This window comes from Salmo trutta, chromosome 3 (genome assembly GCF_901001165.1).
Source record: "Salmo trutta chromosome 3, fSalTru1.1, whole genome shotgun sequence".
NCBI classification, from domain to species: Eukaryota; Metazoa; Chordata; class Actinopteri; order Salmoniformes; family Salmonidae; genus Salmo; species Salmo trutta.
Window position 1 is genome coordinate 61775777 of NC_042959.1, and position 24653 is coordinate 61800429.

At 44.6% G+C, this 24653-nt stretch overlaps 2 protein-coding genes across 3 annotated transcripts; one reads left to right on the forward strand and one right to left on the reverse strand.

Annotated features, from left to right (window-relative positions):
- Positions 1 to 1936: 1936 nt before the first annotated feature.
- On the forward strand, positions 1937 to 19437 carry LOC115182238 (aldehyde dehydrogenase, mitochondrial). The gene is made up of 13 exons (XM_029743867.1): positions 1937 to 2122; positions 2804 to 2908; positions 3543 to 3683; positions 8790 to 8869; positions 10392 to 10503; positions 12161 to 12289; positions 12366 to 12479; positions 12620 to 12722; positions 13536 to 13720; positions 16205 to 16354; positions 18371 to 18528; positions 18679 to 18793; positions 18987 to 19437. Exons 1-13 carry the CDS (start codon positions 2006 to 2008, stop codon positions 19017 to 19019), a joined length of 1542 nt encoding a protein of 513 aa, XP_029599727.1. The 5' UTR covers positions 1937 to 2005; the 3' UTR covers positions 19020 to 19437.
- A 45-nt stretch (positions 19438 to 19482) lies between these two features.
- On the reverse strand, positions 19483 to 23234 carry LOC115182221 (taste receptor type 1 member 1). Of its 2 annotated transcripts, XM_029743848.1 has the most exons (6): positions 22658 to 23234; positions 22244 to 22544; positions 21304 to 22050; positions 20978 to 21190; positions 20723 to 20843; positions 19483 to 20565 (listed from the first exon to the last, which is right to left on the reverse strand). In XM_029743848.1, exons 1-6 carry the CDS (start codon positions 22846 to 22848, stop codon positions 19643 to 19645), a joined length of 2496 nt encoding a protein of 831 aa, XP_029599708.1. In that variant the 5' UTR covers positions 22849 to 23234; the 3' UTR covers positions 19483 to 19642. The 2 variants fall into 2 exon arrangements, with proteins under 2 accessions (XP_029599708.1, XP_029599716.1); XM_029743856.1 differs by lacking the exon at positions 20978 to 21190.
- Positions 23235 to 24653: the final 1419 nt, after the last annotated feature.

The following is a 24653-nucleotide window of genomic DNA, read 5'->3' on the forward strand; positions in this document are numbered from 1 at the left end:
TCCATCTGGTGACTGAGGTGATGTGTTGCCTGATAGGTAGGTCTCCATCTGGTAACTGAGGTGGTGTGTTGCCTGATAGGTAGGTCTCCATTGCAACTGTTCTCTTTAAAGTCCGTCTTCTATTCCATTGGTTACATTTCCATTGCCTTCTCTTGTTTCTTTGTTCTCGTTTTGTAAGCTCAAAGATAGATTTCACTTCTCCTTTCTCTTTTTTCTTCCAGTATCTCTCCCTGTCTTTTTGCAGATGTTAAAAAAAAAAGTTTATGTCTGTGACCTCTGTGCTGTTTTATGTGGCGTCATCTAAAAATAAAGACAAATACTACTTAGTTTTCAACTTGTGCACACCTTGGAGCATTTTCTAGATTAAATTAATTTAAAACATGATTAAATAAGCCTAAAGTAAAAAATAAAAATAAAAAAAAAGGAAAGGAAAGTAAAAACGAATAAGATAATGGATTTGTGTCATTTCCACCACTTTCTGTAATTTCCACCACACTTAAGTTTGTGATGGAAATGACTGTGATGGAAATGACACTTCTACAGTTTCTGGAGAAAATATACAGACTGCTTAGTATGCTTTGGTTAGTATTACAGCTAGCATATCGTTTACACTAAATACATAAAATATAAAAATATACATATAAAGTTCTACAACAAATTAAAGAAATTATAGCCTGTTTGGAAATGACTGACAATTAAAATATTCTCTACACAAGCAATATTTACCTCGATTTTTCTTCAACTTCTGGACATCACATCTGGAACAACTGTCCACTGCAGCCATGTGCTTCAGTGTCACAATATGTTTCCATGGTAACTAAATTAATATTCTCTTGAAAAAACGTTATTAATGAGGAATTTGTCCTCAGTGGTGGAAATGACACCACTCCCAAAGGACAGGTCTATTTTGTGTAAAAGACAATATAAAGGGCATACTCACAATAAATATTAATATAGATTTTATTTAATTGATTCTTTCTGTAATACATACATTATATAATGTGTAATTATTAATGTTTTCTCATAGAAAAACATAGTAGAAGCTTAAAAGTCTGGGTCAGGGACAAGGGCAAAATAGTGAAATTGAGGTATAAAATGGATCTGAAAAGTACATTTACATTTTACATTTTAGTCATTTAGCAGACGCTCTTATCCAGAGCGACTTACAGTAGTGAATGCATACATTTCATACACATTTTTTTAGAATACTTGATAGAGAGATGTTTTAAAAAAGTATGGGGTGATTCCAGTGTGAACTTAACATACAAATATTTGTATTTGTTATATTTTTATAAAATCCCCAAAATTGACCCGAGGACATAGAAGTGCCCATAGTTGCATAATCACCCTAAAATTCTACTTGAGTAAAAGTATAAAAGTATTTGGTTTTAAATATACAGTACTTAAGTATACAACAGTAAATGTAATTTCTAAAATATACTTAAGTATCAAAAGTTAAAGAAAAAGTATAAATAATTACAAATTCCTAATATTAAGCAAACCAGACGGCACAATGTTTTTCTAATTTATGGATAGCCATGGGCACACTCCACACTCCTACACTACTTAAGTACTTTACACCACTGGGAATGAGGGTGTGCATAACTTGTCTGCTTGTTTTTGCTCATGATTTCTTGTGTTGAAAATGTGCTCTCATTTATAATATTGCTTTGTAAATGTTTCCCTTACCTTGGTTGAATAGTTTACTCTCCATTATTTTGGATGTTGGGGAGGCTGTTGCAAAAATGAAGTGAAATATTGTAACAAAATGTGTTTTTGAGGTCTGATTTGCTATTTTGTTTTACCCCCTTTATGAATTTGAACGGTATTGATGCAGGCGCTATAGTCTACATTTCACTTTGAAAACGTAATCTAAGGAAGGCTCTACTGCGCATGCTCTTGGGGGCGGGTGACAAATGATGATCGACTACACTGTACAATCCTTTGTGAAAGCCCGCTCTCCATTCTCCCTGGTTGACAAACACCTTTGTGGTGAAGAAGAACCATGCTTCGAATTGTGTTATCCCGAACTTTGCCTCGAATCGCTGGCATTTCCAATTGTCAGTATTCGGCGGCCGCCATCCCGGTTCCAAGCGCACAGCCCGAAGTCCATTATGACAAGGTAAGCGATAAGCATTGACCTGTTGAATGACCTGTTGAGTAGCTGTTATCATTGTTGCACACGACTGAAATGATCGGTTTAGTGTATTTCTGTCATGTGCAATTCATTGCAAGGCAACTAGGCATACGTGAGAATTGCAATATCTTTTGGACTAGATTAATTATTTGTTGCTTGACTAGCTAGCCTACTAGTTGATAACTCTTATTGACATTACAACACTTGGCCTGATTGAACCTTGTGAGAACGTACTTATCCGATACATTAGGTCAACTGAATTACATATACACTAGATAATTGTTGGGTATGATGGTGTTATGCAAAACTGTAATGTGGCAGAGAGCCAGAAACCTTCCTGGGTTGCATTAATAAAACTTTTGCTAGAGTTGAAAGACCAGCTTGTACATAGAGACCCACAACACACATAATGTACATGCATGTGTTTCTGTTCAATTGTTTCTGATGAATTTATAAAGAGACTTCTATACCATTGTAATATTATGTCAGAGACAGTATCTTACAATACCGCACAAATAAAAACTGAAGGGAAGTAATGGGATGCAATTGGACAATACAGTGTTTATACTGGCTCCAATTTATTTTTGGTCTATTAGATCAAAGAGTTGTGATAACATCTGTAATCTAAACATAGAGCCTAATCAAATCTCCTCTGTCTCATTACAGCTGTTCATCAATAACCAGTGGCAGGATGCCGTCAGCAAGAGGTCCTTCCCCACCATCAACCCAGCCACAGGAGAGGTCATCTGTCAGGTGGCTGAGGCAGACAAGGTCAGTGGCTGGAACTGCCTTGAAACCTGGCCCTGTTCTGTCTATTTACAAGACTTACCTCCTTGATTCCTTGGAGTAATCACTGAACTAATATAATTGGATAGGTGAAAGCAGGGGTTCCACTAGCCTACATAGCTTGGACCTATTCAGTCGTAATGACTGACTCAAGGAAGGGAGGAAGGAAGACGGCATTTTTCAAAGCATTTGAACAGGCCCCTCACTGTTTCTGTATTCAACAACACTACATTCTTGGCATGCTAAGACAACAACAAGTTGCCTGAAGCAGAAACATGACAATTAGGTGTGGTAGGAGGACGAGAGGGTAAAATAACCAGGGGAAAAGTTAACCGTAACAACAGGTGTAATTAGAGCACAATCTTGCAGGGGCCAGGTGTGTGACCATCGTTTTGTGTTATTACACTGTCGTAATTGAATTACTTGATGTTATTTTTTTAAATGATGCCTGTTGACCTAAGGATTGAAACGTTGTTGTAAATAAATATCACCTGCGAGCATGAGCAGCAGTGTGCATTGTTTTCCTTTAAATTATATCATCTAATATTTCTGATTTGGTTTGCTTGTCTTTTCATCTCCCTCTGTTTTCCCTCTGTGGCCTCCTTCTCCCTCTTTCCAGGCAGATGTGGACAAGGCTGTGAAGGCTGCCAGGGAGGCCTTCAGGTTTGGGTCACCATGGCGACGCATGGACGCGTCGGACCGCGGGCTGCTCCTGAGCCGGCTGGCAGACGCAATCGAGAGGGACACAGCCTACCTAGCGGTCAGTGACGCCGTCCCATTTCTGCTGGTCAATGGAAATAAATGATTAACCTGAAGTGGTGTTATGAGCGGCTAATTAGATGCACAACATTCCTGGTCTGGCTGTCACGTCCTGACCAGCAGATGGAGCTGTTGTAGTAGTTTTGGGGTCAGGACGTGGCAGTCTTGTGTGTGTGAATGTTCTGTGTTGGTCTTGTGACTCCTGATCAGGAACAGCTGGGGATCGTTGTTCCTGATTGGGAGTCATATATGTAGGAGAATGTTTGTCACTTGGTTTTGTGGGTAGTTGTCCTTGCACTGCGTTGTATGTGCCTGCAAGACTGTTGCTGTTGTCTTTATTGTTTTTTGTCCAGTGGATACTTTACTCCTTTTTTTGAAATTAAAAAACATGAGTATCCACATACCTGCTGCACCTTGGTCCATTCTTGACGACGGACGTTACAGAACTACCCACCACCAAAGGACCAAGCAGCAGAAGAGGAGGAAGCCACAGGAGAACAAAATGGAGGAATGGACATGGGAGGACGTCCTGGACGGCAAGGGAGCCTACACCTGGGAGGAGATCCTGGCCGGAAGGGATCGCCTCCCATGGGAACAGGTGGAGGCACTCAGGAGAGTGGAGGCAGCTGGACAGAGGAACCAACGCGAACGTTATGCTGGAACACGGCTGGCGAGGAAGCCGGAGAGGCACCCCCAATAATTTTTTTGGAGGGGGCACACGGGTAGTTTGGCCAGGCCAAGGAAGAGCCGTAAGCCAGCTACCCGTGACTACAGGGAGGTGCGTATGAGGTGGAGGGCGCCATGTTATGCTGAGGTACGCACCATCTCGCCTATACGGATGCACAGCCCAGTCCGCCCGGTACCAGCGCCCCGCAGGTGCCAGGGCAAGGTGAGCATCGAGCCGGAAGGGGTGATGCCAACCCTGCACTCAAGACCGCCAGTGCGCCCTTTCGGTCCGGTGTTTCCCGCTAGACGCACTAGCATGGAGGTGCGTGTCTCCAGGCTGGCACGTCCAGTACCAGCCCCACGCATCAGGAGTCTAGTGCGTCAGCCCAGCCTCGCCAGTCAACAGTCACCAGAGCTGCCCGCCAGTCGTAAGCCACCAGAGCTGCCCGCCAGTCGTAAGTCACCAGAGCTGCCCGCCAGTCGTAAGTCACCAGAGCTGCCCGCCAGTCGTAAGTCGCCAGAGCTGCCCGCCAGTCGTAAGTCGCCAGAGCCGCCCGCTAGTCAGGAGCCGCCAGAGTGGCCCGTCTGCCCGGAAATGCCAGAGTGGCCCGACTGCCCGGAGCTGCCAGAGTGGCCAGACTGCCCGGAGCTGCCAGAGTGGCCAGACTGCCCGGAGCTGCCAGAGTGGCCCGTCAGTCAGGATCAGCCCGAGTGGCCCTCCTGTCCTCCGGCCCAGCCCGAGTGGCCCTTCTGTCCTCCGGCCCAGCCCGAGTGGCCCTCCTGTCCTCCGGCCCAGCCCGAGTGGCCCTCCGGTCCTCCGGCCCAGCCCGAGTGGCCCTCCTGTCCTCCGGCCCAGCCCGAGTGGCCCTCCTGTCCTCCGGCCCAGCCCGAGTGGCCCTCCGGTCCTCCGGCCCAGCCCGAGTGGCCCTCCTGTCCTCCGGCCCAGCCCGAGTGGCCCTCCTGTCCTCCGGCCCAGCCCGAGTGGCCCTCCTGTCCTCCGGCCCAGGCCGAGTGGCCCTCCTGTCCTCCGGCCCAGGCCGAGTGGCCCTCTGGTCCTCCGGCCCAGCCCGAGTGGCCCTCCTGTCCTCCGGCCCAGCCCGAGTGGCCCTCCGGTCCTCCGGCCCAGCCGGAGTGGCCCTCCTGTCCTCCGGCCCAGCCCGAGTGGCCCGCCTGTCCTCCGGCACAGCCCGAGTGGCCCGTCTGTCCTCCGGCCCAGCCCGAGTGGCCCGCCTGTCCTCTGGCCCAGCCCGAGTGGCCCGTCTGCCCGGTGCAGCTATCGGCGCCACCAAAGTGGGCGATGCCGAAGGTGGAGCGAGGTCCACGTCCTGCACCTGAGCCACCTCCAGGATAGGTGGGTTGGGGAGGGAGGGTGTAGCACAGTGCCGTCGGTGACGGCAGCCACCCTCCCTTCCCTCCCTTATTGTTTAGGGGTTATTGTTTATGGGTTTTGTTGGGGATTTTGTTTGTTGGTGTTTTCTGTTGTTAGGTGCATTCTGGGGTCTGGACCTTGAGGGGGGGGGGTACTGTCACGTCCTGACCAGCAGATGGAGCTGTTGTAGTAGTTTTGGGTTCAGGACGTGGCAGTCTTGTGTGTGTGAATGTTCTGTGTTGGTCTTGTGACTCCTGATCAGGAACAGCTGGGGATCGTTGTTCCTGATTGGGAGTCATATATGTAGGAGTATGTTTGTCACTTGGTTTTGTGGGTAGTTGTCCTTGCACTGCGTTGTATGTGCCTGCAAGACTGTTGCTGTTGTCTTTATTGTTTTTTGTCCAGTGGATACTTTACTCCTTTTTTTTAAATTAAAAAACATGAGTATCCACATACCTGCTGCGCCTTGGTCCATTCTTGACGACGGACGTTACACTGGCACTCAGGCCAAAGAAAGCAAAGTTGTTTGGATTGTATTAGAGGTTACTTGTGTGGCACTGACACAGTGCTTTGTCTGATGACAAATGTTACCTTCCAGTGGTGGAAACATTTTACTCAGAAATATTATCTTTAAAAAAAGTATGTTCGGATAGATTTATTTGGCTTGTAAACAGCAGCGCCATATTTTGCAGAGTCACTGTTAGTCCTGTATTCCACAGGTTGCTGGCCTGAGCAGCTCCCGCACTGAAGTCACATGGCAGAGATAGAGACGCAGGGTCACGGCTAGGTCACAAGATCAACACTGAGAAACCTCTGGGGAAGTGGAGTAAAATAATTACTTAGTGCTGCTCTTACAAGACATACACAAAACATATTTGTTGGTGTGTTTGGCTTGTTTGGTGAAAGTATTAGGGGAAAGGCTATAGTGGTGAAAGGGTTTCTCTGGGCTTGTTTTGATAAAAGAATGAACAGCTTCAGCACAGGAAGCTGCCCTACTTTGCCTGGTAAATGAGGCCCTGCTAAAATCTGATTTCCTTTTGTTTACACAAAGGATTGGTTCTTGGAGAGAGAAACAAGCTGCTTAGTGTATGTGTGTGTGTGTGTGTGTGTGTGTGTGTGGTATATTACAAGAGAGTAGGATTGTTAGTACAGTATTTAGATTGGACTTGATTAACTACTGTCAGATTGGTTTATCAGGGGTGCAAGGTCCATCAGGTCTGGAAATAGCAATGATTCTGTCCACTGAACCGACTCCACCTACATGTTAAATATGGATATGGTGTGTATGTGAGAGGGAGTCTGTCCAGAGCCAAGCCAGTGACTCGTCAGTACCAATGTCTTCAACATGAACTGTACGTGCCTGTAAATGTTGTATCTAGATACGTTTTGTCGTGTGTGTTATGTTGACCACATATACTCTTGTGTTCCCATTTGCCAAGCCAAATAAATGGCGCGTGGACGACGATAATCTGTGATTCACTCTGTTGACGATGAGCAAATTAATTCCCCGGGTTTTGTCTTGCTTGTGCAACAGTCTCTTTTTTATTTCTCAAAATATTGGATTCTAATGTGACCTAACTAAAGTGAGGGTTACAGGTGTTTAACTGGACTCTGAACTGATTAACACCCTGTAGCAGAAAATAGTCCCTGTAATTTGATATGACAATGTTATAGTAAAACATCTGTTTAGCCCATTAGCAGCACGTTACAGAGCCTACCTCTAAATACATACTGTATGCTTCTGTGTACAACACTGGATATCTATTAGCTCTTTCTAGGAAGGTATTGACATTTTTTTAATTAACATTTTTTAGGGGGTAGATCAGCTTTATTATTGCAGATGGCTTCCAGCAATGTAATTGTCTGCATTGTTTCCAATCCCCCATATATTCTTTTGTAAAAAAAAACATATATATATATATATATATATATACACACACACACTACCGTTCAAAAGTTTGGGGTCACTTAGAAATGTCCTTGTTTTTGAAAGAAAAGCAAATTTTTTGTCCATTAAAATAACATCAAATTGATCAGAAATACAGTGTAGAGATTGCTAATGTTGTAAATGACTATTGTAGCTGGAAAGATTTTTTTATGGAATATCTACGTAGGTGTACAGAGGCCCATTTTCAGAAACCATCACTCCTGTGTTCCAATGGCACGTTGTATTAGCTAATCCAAGTTTATCATTTTAAAAGGCTAATTGATCATTCGAAAACCCTTTTGCAATTATGTTAGCACAGCTGAAAACTGTTGTTCTGATTAAAGAAGCAATAAAACTGTCTTTCTTTAGACTTGTTGAGTATCTGGAGCATCAGCATTTGTGGGTTCGATTACAGGCTCAAAATGGTCAGAAACAAAGAACTTTCTTCTGAAACTCGTCAGTCTATTCTTGTTCTGAGAAATGAAGTCTATTCCATACTAGAAATTGCCAAGAAATTGAAGATCTCGTACACATGCTGTGTACTACTCCCTCCACAGAACAGCACAAACTGGTCTAACCAGAATAGAAAGAGGAGTGGGAGGCCCCAGTGCACAACTGAGCAAGAGGACAAGTACATTAGAGTGTCTAGTTTGAGAAACAGACGCATCACAAGTCCTCAACTGGAAGCTTCATTAAATAGTACCCGCAAAATACCAGTCTCAACGTCAACAGTGAAGAGGCGACTCCGGGATGCTGGCCTTCTAGGCAGAGTTCCTCTGTCCAGTGTCTGTGTTCTTTTGCCCATCTTAATATTTTATTTTTAATGGCCAGTCTGAGATATGGCTTTTTCTTTGCAACTCTGCCTAGAAGGCCAGCATCCCGGAGTCGCCTCTTCACTGTTGATGTTGAGACTGGTGTTTTGCGGATACTATTTAATAAAGCTGCCATCTAGATACTTTGAGGCTGTGGAGAGATCCATATTGTGGATTTTAAAGAAAACATGAATCATCAATGTACGATGAAACCTTTGTTTGACAATGTTACGTAATGCAGAATACAGCCTTGCTACTATCTGTCCCCAATCAAACTTCATCAGTTAGGCCATGGCGTAACTCTGTTGACACTTTGACCTTATTTTGCCATAGGAACTGGAGACCCTGGACAATGGGAAGCCCTATGCCGTATCCTACAGCGTAGACGTGCCCATGGTGGTCAAGTGCCTCAGGTCAGTCACAGTAATATAAATTGCAGTGTGTATGTGTGAGAGCAGTGAAATGAACGCATGCATTTTATCCTTGGGGGGGGATCAGGCTTTCAGCTCAACTGCCCCCAGCCTCTGGAATGCCCTCCCGGATCACCTGAAGGCACCACAGACTCCGGGCTCCTTTAAAACGGGCCTAAAAACCTTTCTCTTTAGGAAGGCTTTCTGTTGATAGCTGGGCTCCTTGGTGACCTTGTCCCTTGTCGTGTCAGCTGTGTTCTTTGTGTCAGTTGCCTTCTAACGTTCTATTTGGTTTTTATTTTATGCACTTTGATATTATTCTGTATAATGAAAAGCGCTTTACAAATGTAATAGATTTATTATTATTACTTTCTGTGTAACAGTGTAGGTTCCGTCCCTCTCTTCGCCCCAACCTGGGCTCGAACCAGGGACCCTTGCACACATCAACAACTGACACCCCACGAAGCATCGTTACCCATCGCGCCACAAAAGCCGCGGTCCTTGCAACGCAAGGGGAACAACCACTTCAGGTCTCAGAGCGGGTGACGTCACTGATTGAAACGCTATTAGCGCGCACCACCGCTAACTAACTAGCCATTTCACATCGGTTACACTCACCCCCCTTTTGACCTCCTCCTTTTCCGCAGCAACCAATGATCCGGGTCACGGCACCAATGTAACTGTGTAGGTTCCGTCCCTCTCTTCGCCCCAACCTGGGCTCGAACCAGGGACCCTTGCACACATCAACAACTGACACCCACGAAGCATCGTTACCCATTGCGCCACAATATCCGCGGCCCTTGCAACGCAAGGGGAACAATCACTTCAGGTCTCAGAGCGGGTGACGTCACTGATTGAAACGCTATTAGCGCGCACCACCGCTAACTAACTAGCCATTTCACATCGGTTACATATGCAAACCAAAAATGTATGAGTTGTCATGAATCTTAAGTGCCAGATGTGGCGTTATGCTATATGGTTGAATGTTTATGTTACATTTCAAGTGTGTGCGAGGCAGAGACAGAATGGTGGGAAAGAGAGGGGGAAAAAGAGGGTGAGACTGACTGTGAATTAGTTCTTACAAGAATGTGACTGCAGACTGCCAAACCTCCCTTATTTGATTGGCTGGCACACAGCACCATGACCTAGACTGCTTACTGTATACTCACTGTGGATCCAATCACTATCTCAATCTACTGCAAGTCTGCTTGTTTACCTTTTAATGGATTGGAAATAGACTCATTTACAGTTTCCTTCTTGGAAAAAATACACATTTCCTTTTACTCTTGATATCTGAAACTATAGTTGCTGCAGTTCTATTTCATAATAAACATTTATACATGGTAGCCCTACTGAGTCTAGTGTCCTCCTAGTATTTACTGAATATGGAATGTAGTGAGTACTTAATGCAGTTGAGAAATATTGACATCCCCCATATCCCTTTTGATGTATCTGAAAGGTGTAATATTTTTGAGGATTCTTGGGTCCAAGTGTTTACTGTCTGTGTGTGCATGTGTGTGCACAGGTACTGTGCAGGCTGGGCAGATAAGTGGGAGGGGAAGACCATTCCCATCGATGGAGACTTCTTCTGCTACACCCGTCATGAGCCCATTGGTGTGTGTGGCCAGATCATCCCGGTGAGTGAGTGAAGGAACCGTTCAGGGGTTAGGGATGGACCACCTTGATGAATCTTAAACCGTTCAGGGATTAGGGATGGACCACCTTGATGAATCTTAAACCGTTCAGGGGTTAGGGATGGACCACCTTGATGAATCTTAAACCGTTCAGGGGTTAGGGATGGACCACCTTGATGAATCTTAAACCGTTCAGGGGTTAGGGATGGACCACCTTGATGAATCTTAAACCGTTCAGGGGTTAGGGATGGACCACCTTGATGAATCTTAAACCGTTCAGGGGTTAGGGATGGACCACCTTGATGAATCTTAAACCGTTCAGGGGTTAAGGATGGACCACCTTGATAAATCTTAAACCGTTCAGGGGTTAGGGATGGACCTCCTTGATGAATCTTAAACCGTTCAGGGGTTAGGGATGGACCACCTTGATGAATCTTAAACCGTTCAGGGGTTAGGGATGGACCACCTTGATGAATCTTAAACCGTTCAGGGGTTAGGGATGGACCACCTTGATGAATCTTAAACCGTTCAGGGGTTAAGGATGGACCACCTTGATAAATCTTAAACCGTTCAAGGGTTAGGGATGGACCTCCTTGATGAATCTTAAACCGTTCAGGGGTTAAGGATGGACCACCTTGATGAATCTTAAACCGTTCAGGGGTTAGGGATGGACCTCCTTGATGAATCTTAAACCGTTCAGAGGTTAAGGATGGACCACCTTGATGAATCTTAAGCTGTTCAGGGGTTAAGGATGGACCACCTTGATGAATATTAAGCCGTTCAGGGGTTAGGGATGGACCACCTTGATGAATCTTAAACCGTTCAGGGGTTAGGGATGGACCACCTTGATGAATCTTAAGCTGTTCAGGGGTTAAGGATGGACCACCGTGATGAATCTTAAGCTGTTCAGGGGTTAAGGATGGACCACCTTGATGAATATTAAGCCGTTCAGGGGTTAAGGATGGACCACCTTGATGAATCTTAAACCGTTCAGGGGTTAAGGATAGACCACCTTGATGAATCTTAAACCGTTCAGGGGTTAAGGATGGACCACCTTGATGAATCTTAAACCGTTCAGGGGTTAAGGATGGACCACCTTGATGAATCTTAAACCGTTCAGGGGTTAAGGATGGACCACCTTGATGAATCTTAAGCTGTTCAGGGGTTAAGGATGGACCACCTTGATGAATCTTAAGCTGTTCAGGGGTTAAGGATGGACCACCTTGATGAATCTTAAGCTGTTCAGGGGTTAAGGATGGACCACCTTGATGAATCTTAAACCGTTCAGGGGTTAAGGATGGACCACCTTGATGAATCTTAAGCTGTTCAGGGGTTAGGGATGGATCACCTTGATGAATCTTAAGGAACATTTTCAATATACTTTCTCAATAGTTCATATTCGCAATTTGAATATGATTTGAATATGTAATTTAAGGCGACACCCTGCCTCCAAAACCTGGTTTTGGAGGCAGGGTGCTACAAGGCTACAAGGCTGCTACAAGAGCTACAAGGCTGTGTTGTGTAAATATAGTGGCAGCCTGGACTATAATGTGTTGAGTGCATGCATCGATTTATGTCTTTGCACGAGTTTATGCACATGTTTGATATGGTCTGTCTTCACTCTACCGTTCACTCTCTTCCTCCCTCTATCTTCCTTCAGTGGAACTTCCCTCTGCTGATGCAGGCATGGAAGCTGGGGCCAGCTCTGGCTACAGGCAACACTGTGGTGATGAAGGTGGCTGAGCAGACCCCCCTCACTGCCCTGTATGTGGCCAGTCTCATCAAGGAGGTTGGTACACTAATACACACACACACACACACCCTCCTTACCACATTTCTTAAGCTCTCTCTCTCTCTCCTCTCAGGTTGGTTTCCCTCCAGGTGTGGTGAACATCCTGCCTGGTATGGGTCCATCTGCTGGTTCTGCCATCGCCTCCCACATGGATGTGGATAAGGTGGCTTTCACAGGATCTACTGAGGTAAGACAGACCACCCATACCTCAGGCATCTCAAAGAACTGAGTCACTGCTTTCAAATGGCCAATGTGTTTTGGTGCATTAGTGTGTGTATGAGAATGAGCCCTGTGATGTCTAAGCAGCTCCATGCTCTATCTGTCCAGGTAGGTCACCTGATCCAGCAGGCATCTGGCTCCAGCAACCTGAAGAAGGTCACTCTGGAGCTGGGAGGAAAGAGCCCCAACATAATCATGTCTGATGCCAACAGTGAGTATGGCTCAAGGCGACTTTACTTTTGGGGTGGGCATCCAGTTAGAAATATGTAAAAAATGGGAACACTTAATTTGGATAGTCTGCTACAGATTATTTAGCAATATCTTAAGCAAAGTGTGGTGTCCGTTTTATTTATGAAGTATCAATTGCAGCAGGCAGCTGCTACTTTTACAACAAAGGACATCTACCAGAGGAGGCTGATGGGATGAGCTATAGGAGTACAGGCTCATTGTAATGACTAATGGAATGAATGGAACGGAGTCTCCATATGTTTGATACCGTTCTGTTTATTCCATTCCAGCATTACAATGAGCCCGTCCTCCTATAGTACCTCCCACCAGCCTCCTCTGAAATCTACTACGGCATGTGCATGTTTGCCTGTGTGTCTTTATTTGTTTGATTGCGGTTGCTGTGTCTGACTTAGCCGATATGTTTCGACTTGAGGTTATACACCTTCCGCTTCAAGTCAAAACTTTGCTCAGCTATAATGTTTGCACCGCAGTGACAAATGCAGGATAGGGCTAGAAAACATACCTCAGTCCAGGTGGAAGATGTCACAGTACTCCTAATTATCCCATTATCCGACATGGAAAACCGAGAAGATTGAAATACTGCTAGTTTTTTAAACTGCCTTTTTCGTCAGCATGCTAGGCTAGCTAATGCTAAAGCAGCCCATTGGATTCCACAACACTTCCGGCAGCTACTCACCCCAAGGCCAGGTGTCAATTTCATGGAGTCCAATGCTGCAAAACGTCAAGTGGAAACATATGGGCTATGTATGACTGTGTTCTCTTTCTCTCTCTGCAGTGGCGGAGGCAGTGGAACAGTCCCACTTTGCCCTGTTCTTTAACCAGGGCCAGTGCTGCTGTGCCGGCTCCCGTACATACGTGCAGGACACCATCTATGATGAGTTTATGGAGCGCAGCGTGGAGCGGGCCAAGAGCAGGGTGGTGGGAGACCCCTTCAACATGAAGACTGAGCAGGGACCGCAGGTTAGAAATACTGCATGGTGCACACACCCAGACGAGTAGAGTAGGAGTTGAAGACACCCAGACGAGTAGAGTAGGAGTTGAAGACACCCAGACGAGTAGAGTAGGAGTTGAAGACACACCCAGACGAGTAGAGTAGGAGTTGAAGACACACCCAGACGAGTAGAGTAGGAGTTGAAGACACCCAGACGAGTAGAGTAGGAGTTGAAGACACACCCAGACGATGAAAGAGTAGGAGTTGAAGACACCCAGACGAGTGGAGTAGGAGTTCAAGACACACCCAGACGAGTAGAGTAGGAGTTGAAGACACACCCAGACGAGTAGAGTAGGAGTTGAAGACACCCAGACGAGTAGAGTAGGAGTTGAAGACACCCAGACGAGTAGAGTAGGAGTTGAAGACACCCAGACGAGTAGAGTAGGAGTTGAAGACACACCCAGACGAGTAGAGTAGGAGTTGAAGACACACCCAGACGAGTAGAGTAGGAGTTGAAGACACCCAGACGAGTAGAGTAGGAGTTGAAGACACACCCAGACGATGAAAGAGTAGGAGTTGAAGACACCCAGACGAGTGGAGTAGGAGTTCAAGACACACCCAGACGATGAAAGAGTAGGAGTTGAAGACACCCAGACGAGTGGAGTAGGAGTTCAAGACACACCCAGACGAGTAGAGTAGGAGTTGAAGACACACCCAGACGAGTAGAGTAGGAGTTGAAGACACCCAGACGAGTAGAGTAGGAGTTGAAGACACCCAGACGAGTAGAGTAGGAGTTGAAGACACCCAGACGAGTAGAGTAGGAGTTGAAGACACACCCAGACGAGTAGAGTAGGAGTTGAAGACACACCCAGACGAGTAGAGTAGGAGTTGAAGACACCCAGACGAGTAGAGTAGGAGTTGAAGACACACCCAGACGATGAAAGAGTAGGAGTTGAAGACACCCAGACGAGTGGAGTAGGAGTTCAAGACACACCCAGACGAGTAGAGTAGGAGTTGAAGACACACCCAGACGAGTAGAGTAGGAGTTGAAGACACCCAGACGAGTAGAGTAGGAGTTGAAGACACCCAGACGAGTAGAGTAGGAGTTGAAGACACACCCAGACGAGTAGAGTAGGAGTTGAAGACACCCAGACGAGTAGAGTAGGAGTTGAAGACACCCAGACGAGTAGAGTAGGAGTTGAAGACACACCCAGATGAGTAGAGTAGGAGTTGAAGACACACCCAGACGAGTAGAGTAGGAGTTGAAGACACACCCAGACGAGTAGAGTAGGAGTTGAAGACACACCCAGACGAGTAGAGTAGGAGTTGAAGACACACCCAGACGAGTAGAGTAGAAGTTGAAGACACACCAAGACGAGTAGAGTAGGAGTTGAAGACACACCCAGACGAGTAGAGTAGGAGTTGAAGACACCCAGAGGAGTAGAGTAGGAGTTGAAGACACACCCAGAGGAGTAGAGTAGAAGTTGAAGACACACCAAGACGAGTAGAGTAGGAGTTGAAGACACACCCAGAGGAGTAGAATAGGAGTTGAAGACACACCCATAGGAGTAGAGTAGGAGTTGAAGACACACCCAGACGAGTAGAGTTGGAGTTGAAGACACACCCAGACGAGTAGAGTAGGAGTTGAAGACACACCAAGACGAGTAGAGTAGGAGTTGAAGACACACCCAGAGGAGTAGAATAGGAGTTGAAGACACACCCATAGGAGTAGAGTAGGAGTTGAAGACACACCCAGACGAGTAGAGTTGGAGTTGAAGACACACCCAGACGAGTAGAGTAGGAGTTGAAGACACACCAAGACGAGTAGAGTAGGAGTTGAAGACACACCCAGAGGAGTAGAATAGGAGTTGAAGACACACCCATAGGAGTAGAGTAGGAGTTGAAGACACACCCAGACGAGTAGAGTTGGAGTTGAAGACACACCCAGACGAGTAGAGTTGGAGTTGAAGACACACCAAGACGAGTAGAGTAGGAGTTGAAGACACACCCAGACGAGTAGAGTTGGAGTTGAAGACACACCCAGACGAGTAGAGTTGGAGTTGAAGACACACCAAGACGAGTAGAGTTGGAGTTGAAGACACACCCAGACGAGTAGAGTTGGAGTTGAAGACACACCCAGACGAGTAGAGTAGGAGTTGAAGACACACCCAGACGAGTAGAGTTGGAGTTGAAGACACACCAAGACGAGTAGAGTTGGAGTTGAAGACACACCAAGACAAGTAGAGTTGGAGTTGAAGACACACACCCAAACATAAGACACTGGATAAAAATAAAAGAGCTGCACACTCTATTGTACTGAAATAACTGTGGTACCAGCATTTCCAAATGCAGAGCCTTTATCAGAAAACAACTACAAGAACGCACTTGCATGCATACATATACACAAGCACTTGTAGTCTGGTTTGGTTTATAGCTCTCTCCCCAACACATTAATTAGGCACCCACTTACGAGCACTGTAAAACGGTTCCCTATCTCGGTGGATGAGGATCAGTTCAAGAAGATTCTGGGCTACATCAGCAGTGGGAAGCGTGAGGGGGCCAAGCTGATGTGCGGGGGAGGTGTGGCTGCAGACCGTGGCTACTTCATCCAACCAACCATCTTTGGAGATGTCCAGGACGGCATGACCATCGCCCGTGAGGAGGTACAGCATGGCATTTTCATTATTAACAACTCACTCTTCATGAAACTGGCTGTCAAGATTCACCCTTTTGGCTTTTGGGGCTGCCTTGACAGAATCCCCCTACTGGCTATACCCATGAAAATGGAAAGAAAAGCCAGTATATTTTCATTGTCTAAAGTATATTTGTCAGGCTATTCTGAAGCTAGAATCCTTAGTTGCTACATTTTTGAACTTGTAAATTAATGATATACAGTTGAAGTTGGAAGTTTACATACACCTCAGTTTTTCACAATTTAAACTCAGTTTTTCACAATTCCTGACATTTAATACTAGTAAAAATCCCCTGTCTTAGGTCAGTTAGGATCACCAATTTATTTTAAGAATGTGAAATGTCAGAATAATAGTAGAGAGAATGATTTATTTCAGCTTTTATTTCTTTCATCACATTCCCAGTGGGTCAGATGTTTACATACACTCAATTAGTATTTGGTAGCATTGCCTTTAAATTGTTTAACTTGGGTCAAACGTTTCAGGTAGCCTTCCACAAGCTTCCCACAATAAGTTGGGTGAATTTTGGCCCATTCTTCATGACAGAGATGGTGTAACTGAGTCAGGTTTGTAGGCCTCCTTGCTCGCACTCGCTTTTTCAATTCTGCCCACAAATTTTCTATGGGATTGAGGTCAGGGCTTTGTGATGGCCACTCCAATACCTTGACTTTGTTGTCCTTAAGCCATTTTGCCACAACTTTGGAAGTATGCTTGGGGTCATTGTCCATTTGGAAGACCCATTTGCGACCAAGCTTTAACTTCCTGACTGATGTCTTGAAATGTTGCTTCAATATATCCACATAAATTTCCTTCCTCATGGTGCCATCTATTTTGTGAAGTGCACCAGTCCCTCCTGCAGCAAAGCACCCCCACAACATGATGCTGCCTGCCGCGTGCTTCACGGTTGGGATGGTGTTCTTCTGCTTGCAAGCCTCCCCCTTTTCCCTCCAAACATAACGATGGTCATTATGGCCAAACAGTTCTATTTTTGTTTCATCAGACCAGAGGACAGTTCTCCAAAAAGTACGATCTTTATCCCCATGTGCAAGTTGCAAACCGGAGTCTGGCTTTTTTATGGCGGTTTTGGAGCAGTGGCTTCTTCCTTGCTGAGCGGCCTTTCAGGTTTATGTTGATATAGGACTCGTTTTACTGTGGATATAGATACTTTTGTACCTGTTTCCTCCAGCATCTTCACAAGGTCCTTTGCTGTTGTTCTGGGATTGATTTGCACTTTTCACACAAAAGTATGGTCATCTCTGGGAGGCAGAACGCGTTTCCTTCCTGAGTAGTATGACGGCTGCGTGGTCCCATGGTCTTTATACTTGCGTACTATTGTTTGTACAGATGAACGTGGTACCGTCAGGCATTTGGAAATTGCTCCCAAGGATGAACCAGACTTGTGGAGGTCTACAATTGTGGAGGTCTTGGCTGATTTCTTTGGATTTTCCCATGATGTCAAGCAAAGGGGCACTGAGTTTGAAGGTTGGCCTTGAAATACATCCACAGGTAAACCTCCAATTGACTCACATTATGTCAATTAGCTTATCAGAAGCTTCTAAAGCCATGACATCATTTTCTGGAATTTTCCAAGCTGTTTAAAGTAAACTTCCGACTTCAACTGTATACCCATTGATTCTTAAAGAATAGAACGTATAAATGCCTCATGAGCTTAGTTCATACCCTGTCATACCCCATCAGAACCTACAATATAAGCTTGTTTTACTCCAGTGTTTGTAAACAAACGGATGGTCAGTCCTTGCATCCATAGCACCGTCTATGAATTTGAGTGGTTACATTTTTCCATCCCTTAGCTTTTTAGCGAAACTGTGGCGAGGAGAACGCTTTATTGTTTCAATTAAGTATTCTAGCTCTAAGGAAAGTAGCCAGACAAGCTCATACATGTGTAACATGTTCTCTTCAGAGAACATATCTCTTTAGGTTATATTCTTTAAATTAATTTCTCCTCTCTAACACTTTGTCTGTGTTTAGATCTTTGGGCCAGTGATGCAGATCCTGAAGTTTAAGACTCTGGAGGAGGTGGTCGAGAGAGCCAACGACACAAAGTACGGCCTGGCAGCTGCTGTCTTCACCAAAGACATCGACAAGGCCCACTACATCTCTAGCGGAATTCGCGCTGGCACTGTCTGGTATGCTGATTTCTAGATTACTTTAGTTTACATTATGTCCCTCAAATTGTCAATTTCTTTCCGTAGTATAAAGGTCCAGAAGTTGGCTGAAGTTGACCCATTTATAATCTGATAATTGTGTATGTGGTTTGTCCATTTCTTTCTCCTAAGGATTAACTGCTATAATGTGTTTGGAGCACAAGCCCCCTTCGGTGGCTACAAATATTCTGGTAACGGTCGTGAGCTAGGAGAGTATGGCCTGGACAACTACACTGAAGTGAAAACGGTAAGGACCCCATCACTACCACAATAATGTAGGATAAAATGTTCATGCCCCATTGGGCCACATACGTAAATGTATGAACACTGTTGCCACGTTACATACGTAATAAACAGCACCATCTCATAAGCAGCTGTATGTATGTTCACAAAATGTGTTAATGTCAAAGCTTCAAAACATATTTTATTTTTTACCTCAGGTAACAATCAAGGTCCCTCAGAAAAACTCGTAAAGACGTCTGAACTCTGCCTCCAATCAAGGAAACTAACTGACCATACTAATGGGACTAAATCAGCCTTCATTTTGTTTATCACCGAGTTAATCAGTTATTCAGTTGGACTTTAGTGTTACTTAGCCTCTGTACTCATCTCTAACTTCATGTAGAGAATTTCCAACCAAGATGAGAAAACAATTACAGGCATGGTGCTGTTAGTTTACACCCAGCTTGTTGTACAGCCTTGTCAAACTTCAACAGCTTATTTTAAGCACTTCATAGAGCATGCCATAATATTTCATAATACTTATTTCAGTCATTATGTTCATCCTGTTTTAATATGGTGAATCCCTGCTACAGTCGTTTTGTACTCTTGTAGAGTGAAAGTGTGAACTTTGAAAGGATTTTGGGTAATAAATGCACTTGATACTCGCTATTACTTGTTTTTAACCTACTGCCATCTGATTGGACACAAACAATACTTTAGAAAGTGTTTTATTAATGGGCAAACAATTAAAATGCTTTTATGGAGGAAAACAGTATGGGATTAAAAAATATAGATATCGACTGAAAAGAAACATCACAGAACACAGTAGTGGCAGTTCTAGTGCCACACAAAAATATGTCTCAACATCTGTACATTATCGAGGTTGAAGTGTGTAACTCTGGATTGCAGTTTGAAAATAGGCTGCTGTATTACGTTCAGGCGTAATGATAATGATATAGCATTTAGGGAAGAAGTAACCAAAGAGTATACCATACAGACTGCACAGCACAGAGAAAGGATTGACGGAGAGTGTGTGCTTTCCTTTGGTAGACAGGTGCACTGTCAGAGAGATGACCCAAGAGATGAAGAAGATCAGCAAGCTGAAAGTGATAGATTTACCCTCATTGTAGTTTTTGGGCAAGTCAGTTCCCATGTAGGCAAAACTAAAGCATGCAATACCCAGCAAAGTGGCAAACAGTACTATCACATAAAAGATGGGGATGACTCCATATGTGCAATCCAAAATTACCTCGCTATACAATGCTATCTGATTGGGCTTGGGTCCTTCAATGGCTATCCACAAAATGCACAGAAACAGCATTATGACAGTGGTTGTGATAATAGTGATCCACTGACCACCATGCTTGACCCAGAAATCATACGCTTTGGGCAGTTTGGCGGCCATTTTGAAGATACAGACAATCTGGAAGGAGCGAACAGCAAGACAGGACAGGCAGGCCACATAGAAGACTACAAACACAGAATTGCGTAAGGTGCAGATGGCCTCTGTGGGTTTGCCGATGTAGAGGAAGACGCTGATGGAGGACATGGACAAGCAACACAACATGAAGAAGCAGAGCCTCCCACCAGCTGACTTTACCACAGGGGTGTCATTCTTACAAAGGAACAGAACCAAGATGGCCATTGAGATGAGGATGATGGAGCTGGCCTGGAACATCAGAAAAATGGCCAACGAATCATCAGAATGCAAATACTCTATAGAGCGCTTGGTGCATGATGTACTGCCATTCCTGGCCCACTCATCCTTTTGGCATGCTATGCAGCTGTAGGGATCGGCTGTTGGGAGAGGAAGGAAAGAGAAAGTCTGGGTGACAGATTCTAATATGTGTACAGATAATTATTCTTGTCATATGATTCATAGGTGTTCTTTCTGACCTCTTGACCTGTCCAGAAAAAACTCCAGGCAAAAACAGAAAGTCATGTTGCTCAGTACCTGTGTGGTTGATGTACTTTCCATCAGAGCAGATCTCGCACTCAAAACAGCAGGTGTGGAAGCCAGTTTGAACTTTTCTGGAGCCAGATTTACACTCACTAGAACACTGCAGAACTGGAGCCTGCAAGAAGTAGGAACAGCTTAAAATATCACTGTGGAAAAGACCAGCATCAGTTATCACTCATTTGAATACCACGCAGTGTTTTGATGGTGTGTAATGTATACTTGCATGCTTTTGAAGAATGTAGTACTAACCTTTGTGCCCGCAAACCAATGTATGAGAGTTTCATTAATATGGAAACTTGGTGTGGGGTTGGTAAGGTATGAGCCAATATCCACATTAGAACATGTTTTATTTTTGCAGTCCCAGTGTACAATGTCGTAATGAGCCGGTGGGTCCCCGTTCTCGTCAAACTCTATACTTTGATTTTCCAATTTGAATTTGACCTGTTTTAGTGCCTCAGTGACCTGGGAATGCAAGACAAAATAGTCAAATAAAAGATAATGTCAATTAATAATCATATTTCTGGTGATGTGGTTGACCATAAGGCTTCATGTTGAAGGAGATGCAGCTCACTTACCATGTAAGGATAAGCAATGATTTCTGAGTTGGCACAGTTCCATGTCCCACACCGCAAAGCATTGTGGAGTGCATGAGCCACAGCATACACTGCAGAGTAGATGACAAAGCTGTATGTCGGGTCCTCTCCAATAATTGTCTGGGCACTGGTGGAGTTGCAGTCAGAGCAAATCTGACCACATCTTTCCTTCAAGTCCATGTCAGTGCATGCATTCTCATGTCTGGATTTTACTGTGTTGTTAATGAACTCATCAAATCCTCTCAGGTCCTTGTGCCTCTGTACAGTGACACCTAAGACCGTCCCTATCCTCTCAATCTGACTCTTCTTGATCAACTCTTGGCTCATGGACCATGTCTCACTAGCGATCCATACCTTCTCCTTCACTCTGAGATCTATGGCCTTTTGGATGAAAGGAATGACAAACTCCACATTGGCAAAGACTACAATAACCTGGACATTGAACATGGCTATGTTGTTGAATAGACGCCCTATTAAGGATTGGTTTTGGGGAATGGTGTCTTGGTACGCCAAACAGATGTTAGCTGGTCTAATCTTCTCCTGAAAAACTGTCAAGGCATCTCTGCTGTAGTCATTGTCACCACCGATGAAAGCCACCCAGTTCCAGTTAAACTGTCGGAGTATACGGACTATAGACTCCACCTGATATTTGTCGCTGGGAATGGTTCGGAAAAAGGAGGGAAATCTGTTTTTGTAGCTCAGTTGGACACTTGATGCCCCATGAGTCACCTGTTGAAGTAAAACACAAAACAATAATGCTTTTGTGAGAACAAGGATTGTCATATTTGAACAAGCATTACAGTACAGGTCCATTTATATTGCAGTGTTCTACAGACCCATTCCTGAAGAGTACAAACACAAGGCAGCTACTGTATAAATAGCACCATTATGAGGTTATATTGTGTCCTAAAATACTACTTACCATTGGAATCATCTCAGACATGTACAGAGGGGCGACACTGATGGTTTGGCTGCTTCCAAACGGGCCAGTGACTGAGATGACTTTAGGTCTGTAGTTTGTACCGTTCCACACAGGGATTGCTCCTCTTCCCTTTTGGGTCAGAAAGTCCAGAGCAGCCCCAAAACTGAGCAAGTCAGAGCAGTAGTCGAAAATCTCATAGCCCAGGCTGACGCCAGGCAACAGCAATGTGGAGTTGTTGATCTCTTCAATAGCAAACCTCATGACTTGAATCTGCTGGTAGCTTGCTGAGGAAAATTTAAACCTGGGATGTAGAATAAAAGGTTGCATAGTTTAACTGTCAATGTGTGCAACAAAAAAAGTTTGACATTTACAGTATTGTTTTTGTTCCAGTGGTGAAAGCAGACTTTGCCTTACCTGTGACATTGAAGCACATCAGGTTTTCTGTTTTCAGTGTCAGTCGCTGTACCAGTCACTCCATAGTTCTCATGCAGCTGGAATAGTCCTCCCAGAATGTAGTCTCCATCCAGGCTGAGTTGTGGTAAAGAGGAGCATGTGTCACTTTGTTTCATCAGGTGAAATGACACCATCACCACAAGAAACAACATTGTAGGTTTCTAAGCAAGAGTGAGTTGTTAGAGCAGAGGCTGAAATGCTCTCAATCTACTGAGGTGACTGATACCAATCATCTTTCACTGTTTTACATGTTGCGTTACTTCCTTATTTGTGTTCCATGCCCCAGATACCTGGATAACCACATCCACCTATCCATGGTCAGGCTATTATGGAAACATGTCTTGAGGTTTATGAAAATGTCTGTCAGGTCTTTCACACATCCCTTTATACAAAATAATAAGACATTTCCACCAGAGGAGGCTGGTGGGAGGAGCTATAGGAGGACGGGCACATTAATCGATGGAATGGAATAAACAGTAGCAGTGCTTGGGTAAAATCACTGGGGAAGCCAAGCCAGAATAAAAAACCATATTACAACCTGTGTTGTGATAATTGTGTTGTTTGCTCTATAACCTGTTAGTTCATATGCCTTGCCACTGTGATATACAGGCCTAAAGGCCCAGACAATAAGAAGACACAGTGGCAGAATAAATTCAACCACACCTTTGTTTCATCACAAAACTAGAAAGTAACATCTGTCGGGTGAAGTCCGCAAAGAATATTGCATGTAACAACCAGTTATAAGACCTACAGCATGGTCAAGCAAGTTAATGTTTCTGACATTTTAGGACAACTAAACAACTATTGATTTAGAACCACGGAGAGTTACCGCAAGTCGCAAAGGAAACATGAGCTGCCTCCAGTATTCCAGGACCTTTTCACCTTCAACATTATCAAATCACCTATGATTAGTCTAGTACAGTGACAACTAAAACATACCAAAAACAATTTAGTCCAATCAACATAAGCTGAATATGATGTGGCCATGCGCGTTCGTGCAAATAGAAAAAACATGTTGGCTCACCCTACTCGTAGAGAAACACCAATGCCATCCTCCTCTCATGTTGATGAAACAGTCTATCACTCTGTCATACAGTATACGCTTTCATTTTTTGTTGTCCTAGGCTACCTGGCTAAAATGCTTGCTCGCTAGTCTAATTTCCTTTCATGGGCAATGTTAGCTAGTTAACATTAGCCTTCTACAACTAGCTACACATTGAACTTCCATCCTCTCTGGCCAGGGGCACAATGGATGAATTTATGGTTGGATCAGGATCTCCATTATAATCATTGGCCAGTACGGAGAATGAATTAAAACTACAAGTCCAAATCCCTATCATCCATGGCTAATTTAGGAAAAGGCCAATTTTAGATAGCTAGCTAGCCACCAGAGGACAACAATACACTGAGATGCACAACGAGTTTCTGTCAATGTTTGCTCTCGATGCAATGTGATTGGAGTGAAGCAAAATCCAAACTGGCTTCCCCTGACACTTTTTATGTGTGCCAGGACCATTCACAGTTGAGCTCTACACTGATTGGCTATTATTTTATACAAAAGGCTTGCCTTGCATTCAACGCTACTAGCGGCATGAATTTCATACTCTTTTGGACCAGACAGCATCAGATAGATGGCCTACACATACAGAGACAGACGGTGCTGTTTAGCTCGCTCGGATGCTTTCTCCGGTGAGATTTGGGGATTTTTGGGGGGAAACCTGGCTTCCCTTTGTATCCATGAATACACACCACTGGGAATAAATGGAACGGTTTCGAACATGGAAACCACGTTTGACTTTGTTCAATGTATTTCACAATGAGCCCGTCCCTCTTTAGGTCCTCCCACCAGCCTCCTGATTTTCAATCCATTTTTAAACCCAGAGGCACATCATTGCGAGACTTCCGGCAACGCTTGCGAAACAGACAAAGCAGTGAAAAATTCTTCCTTAGTTAATTT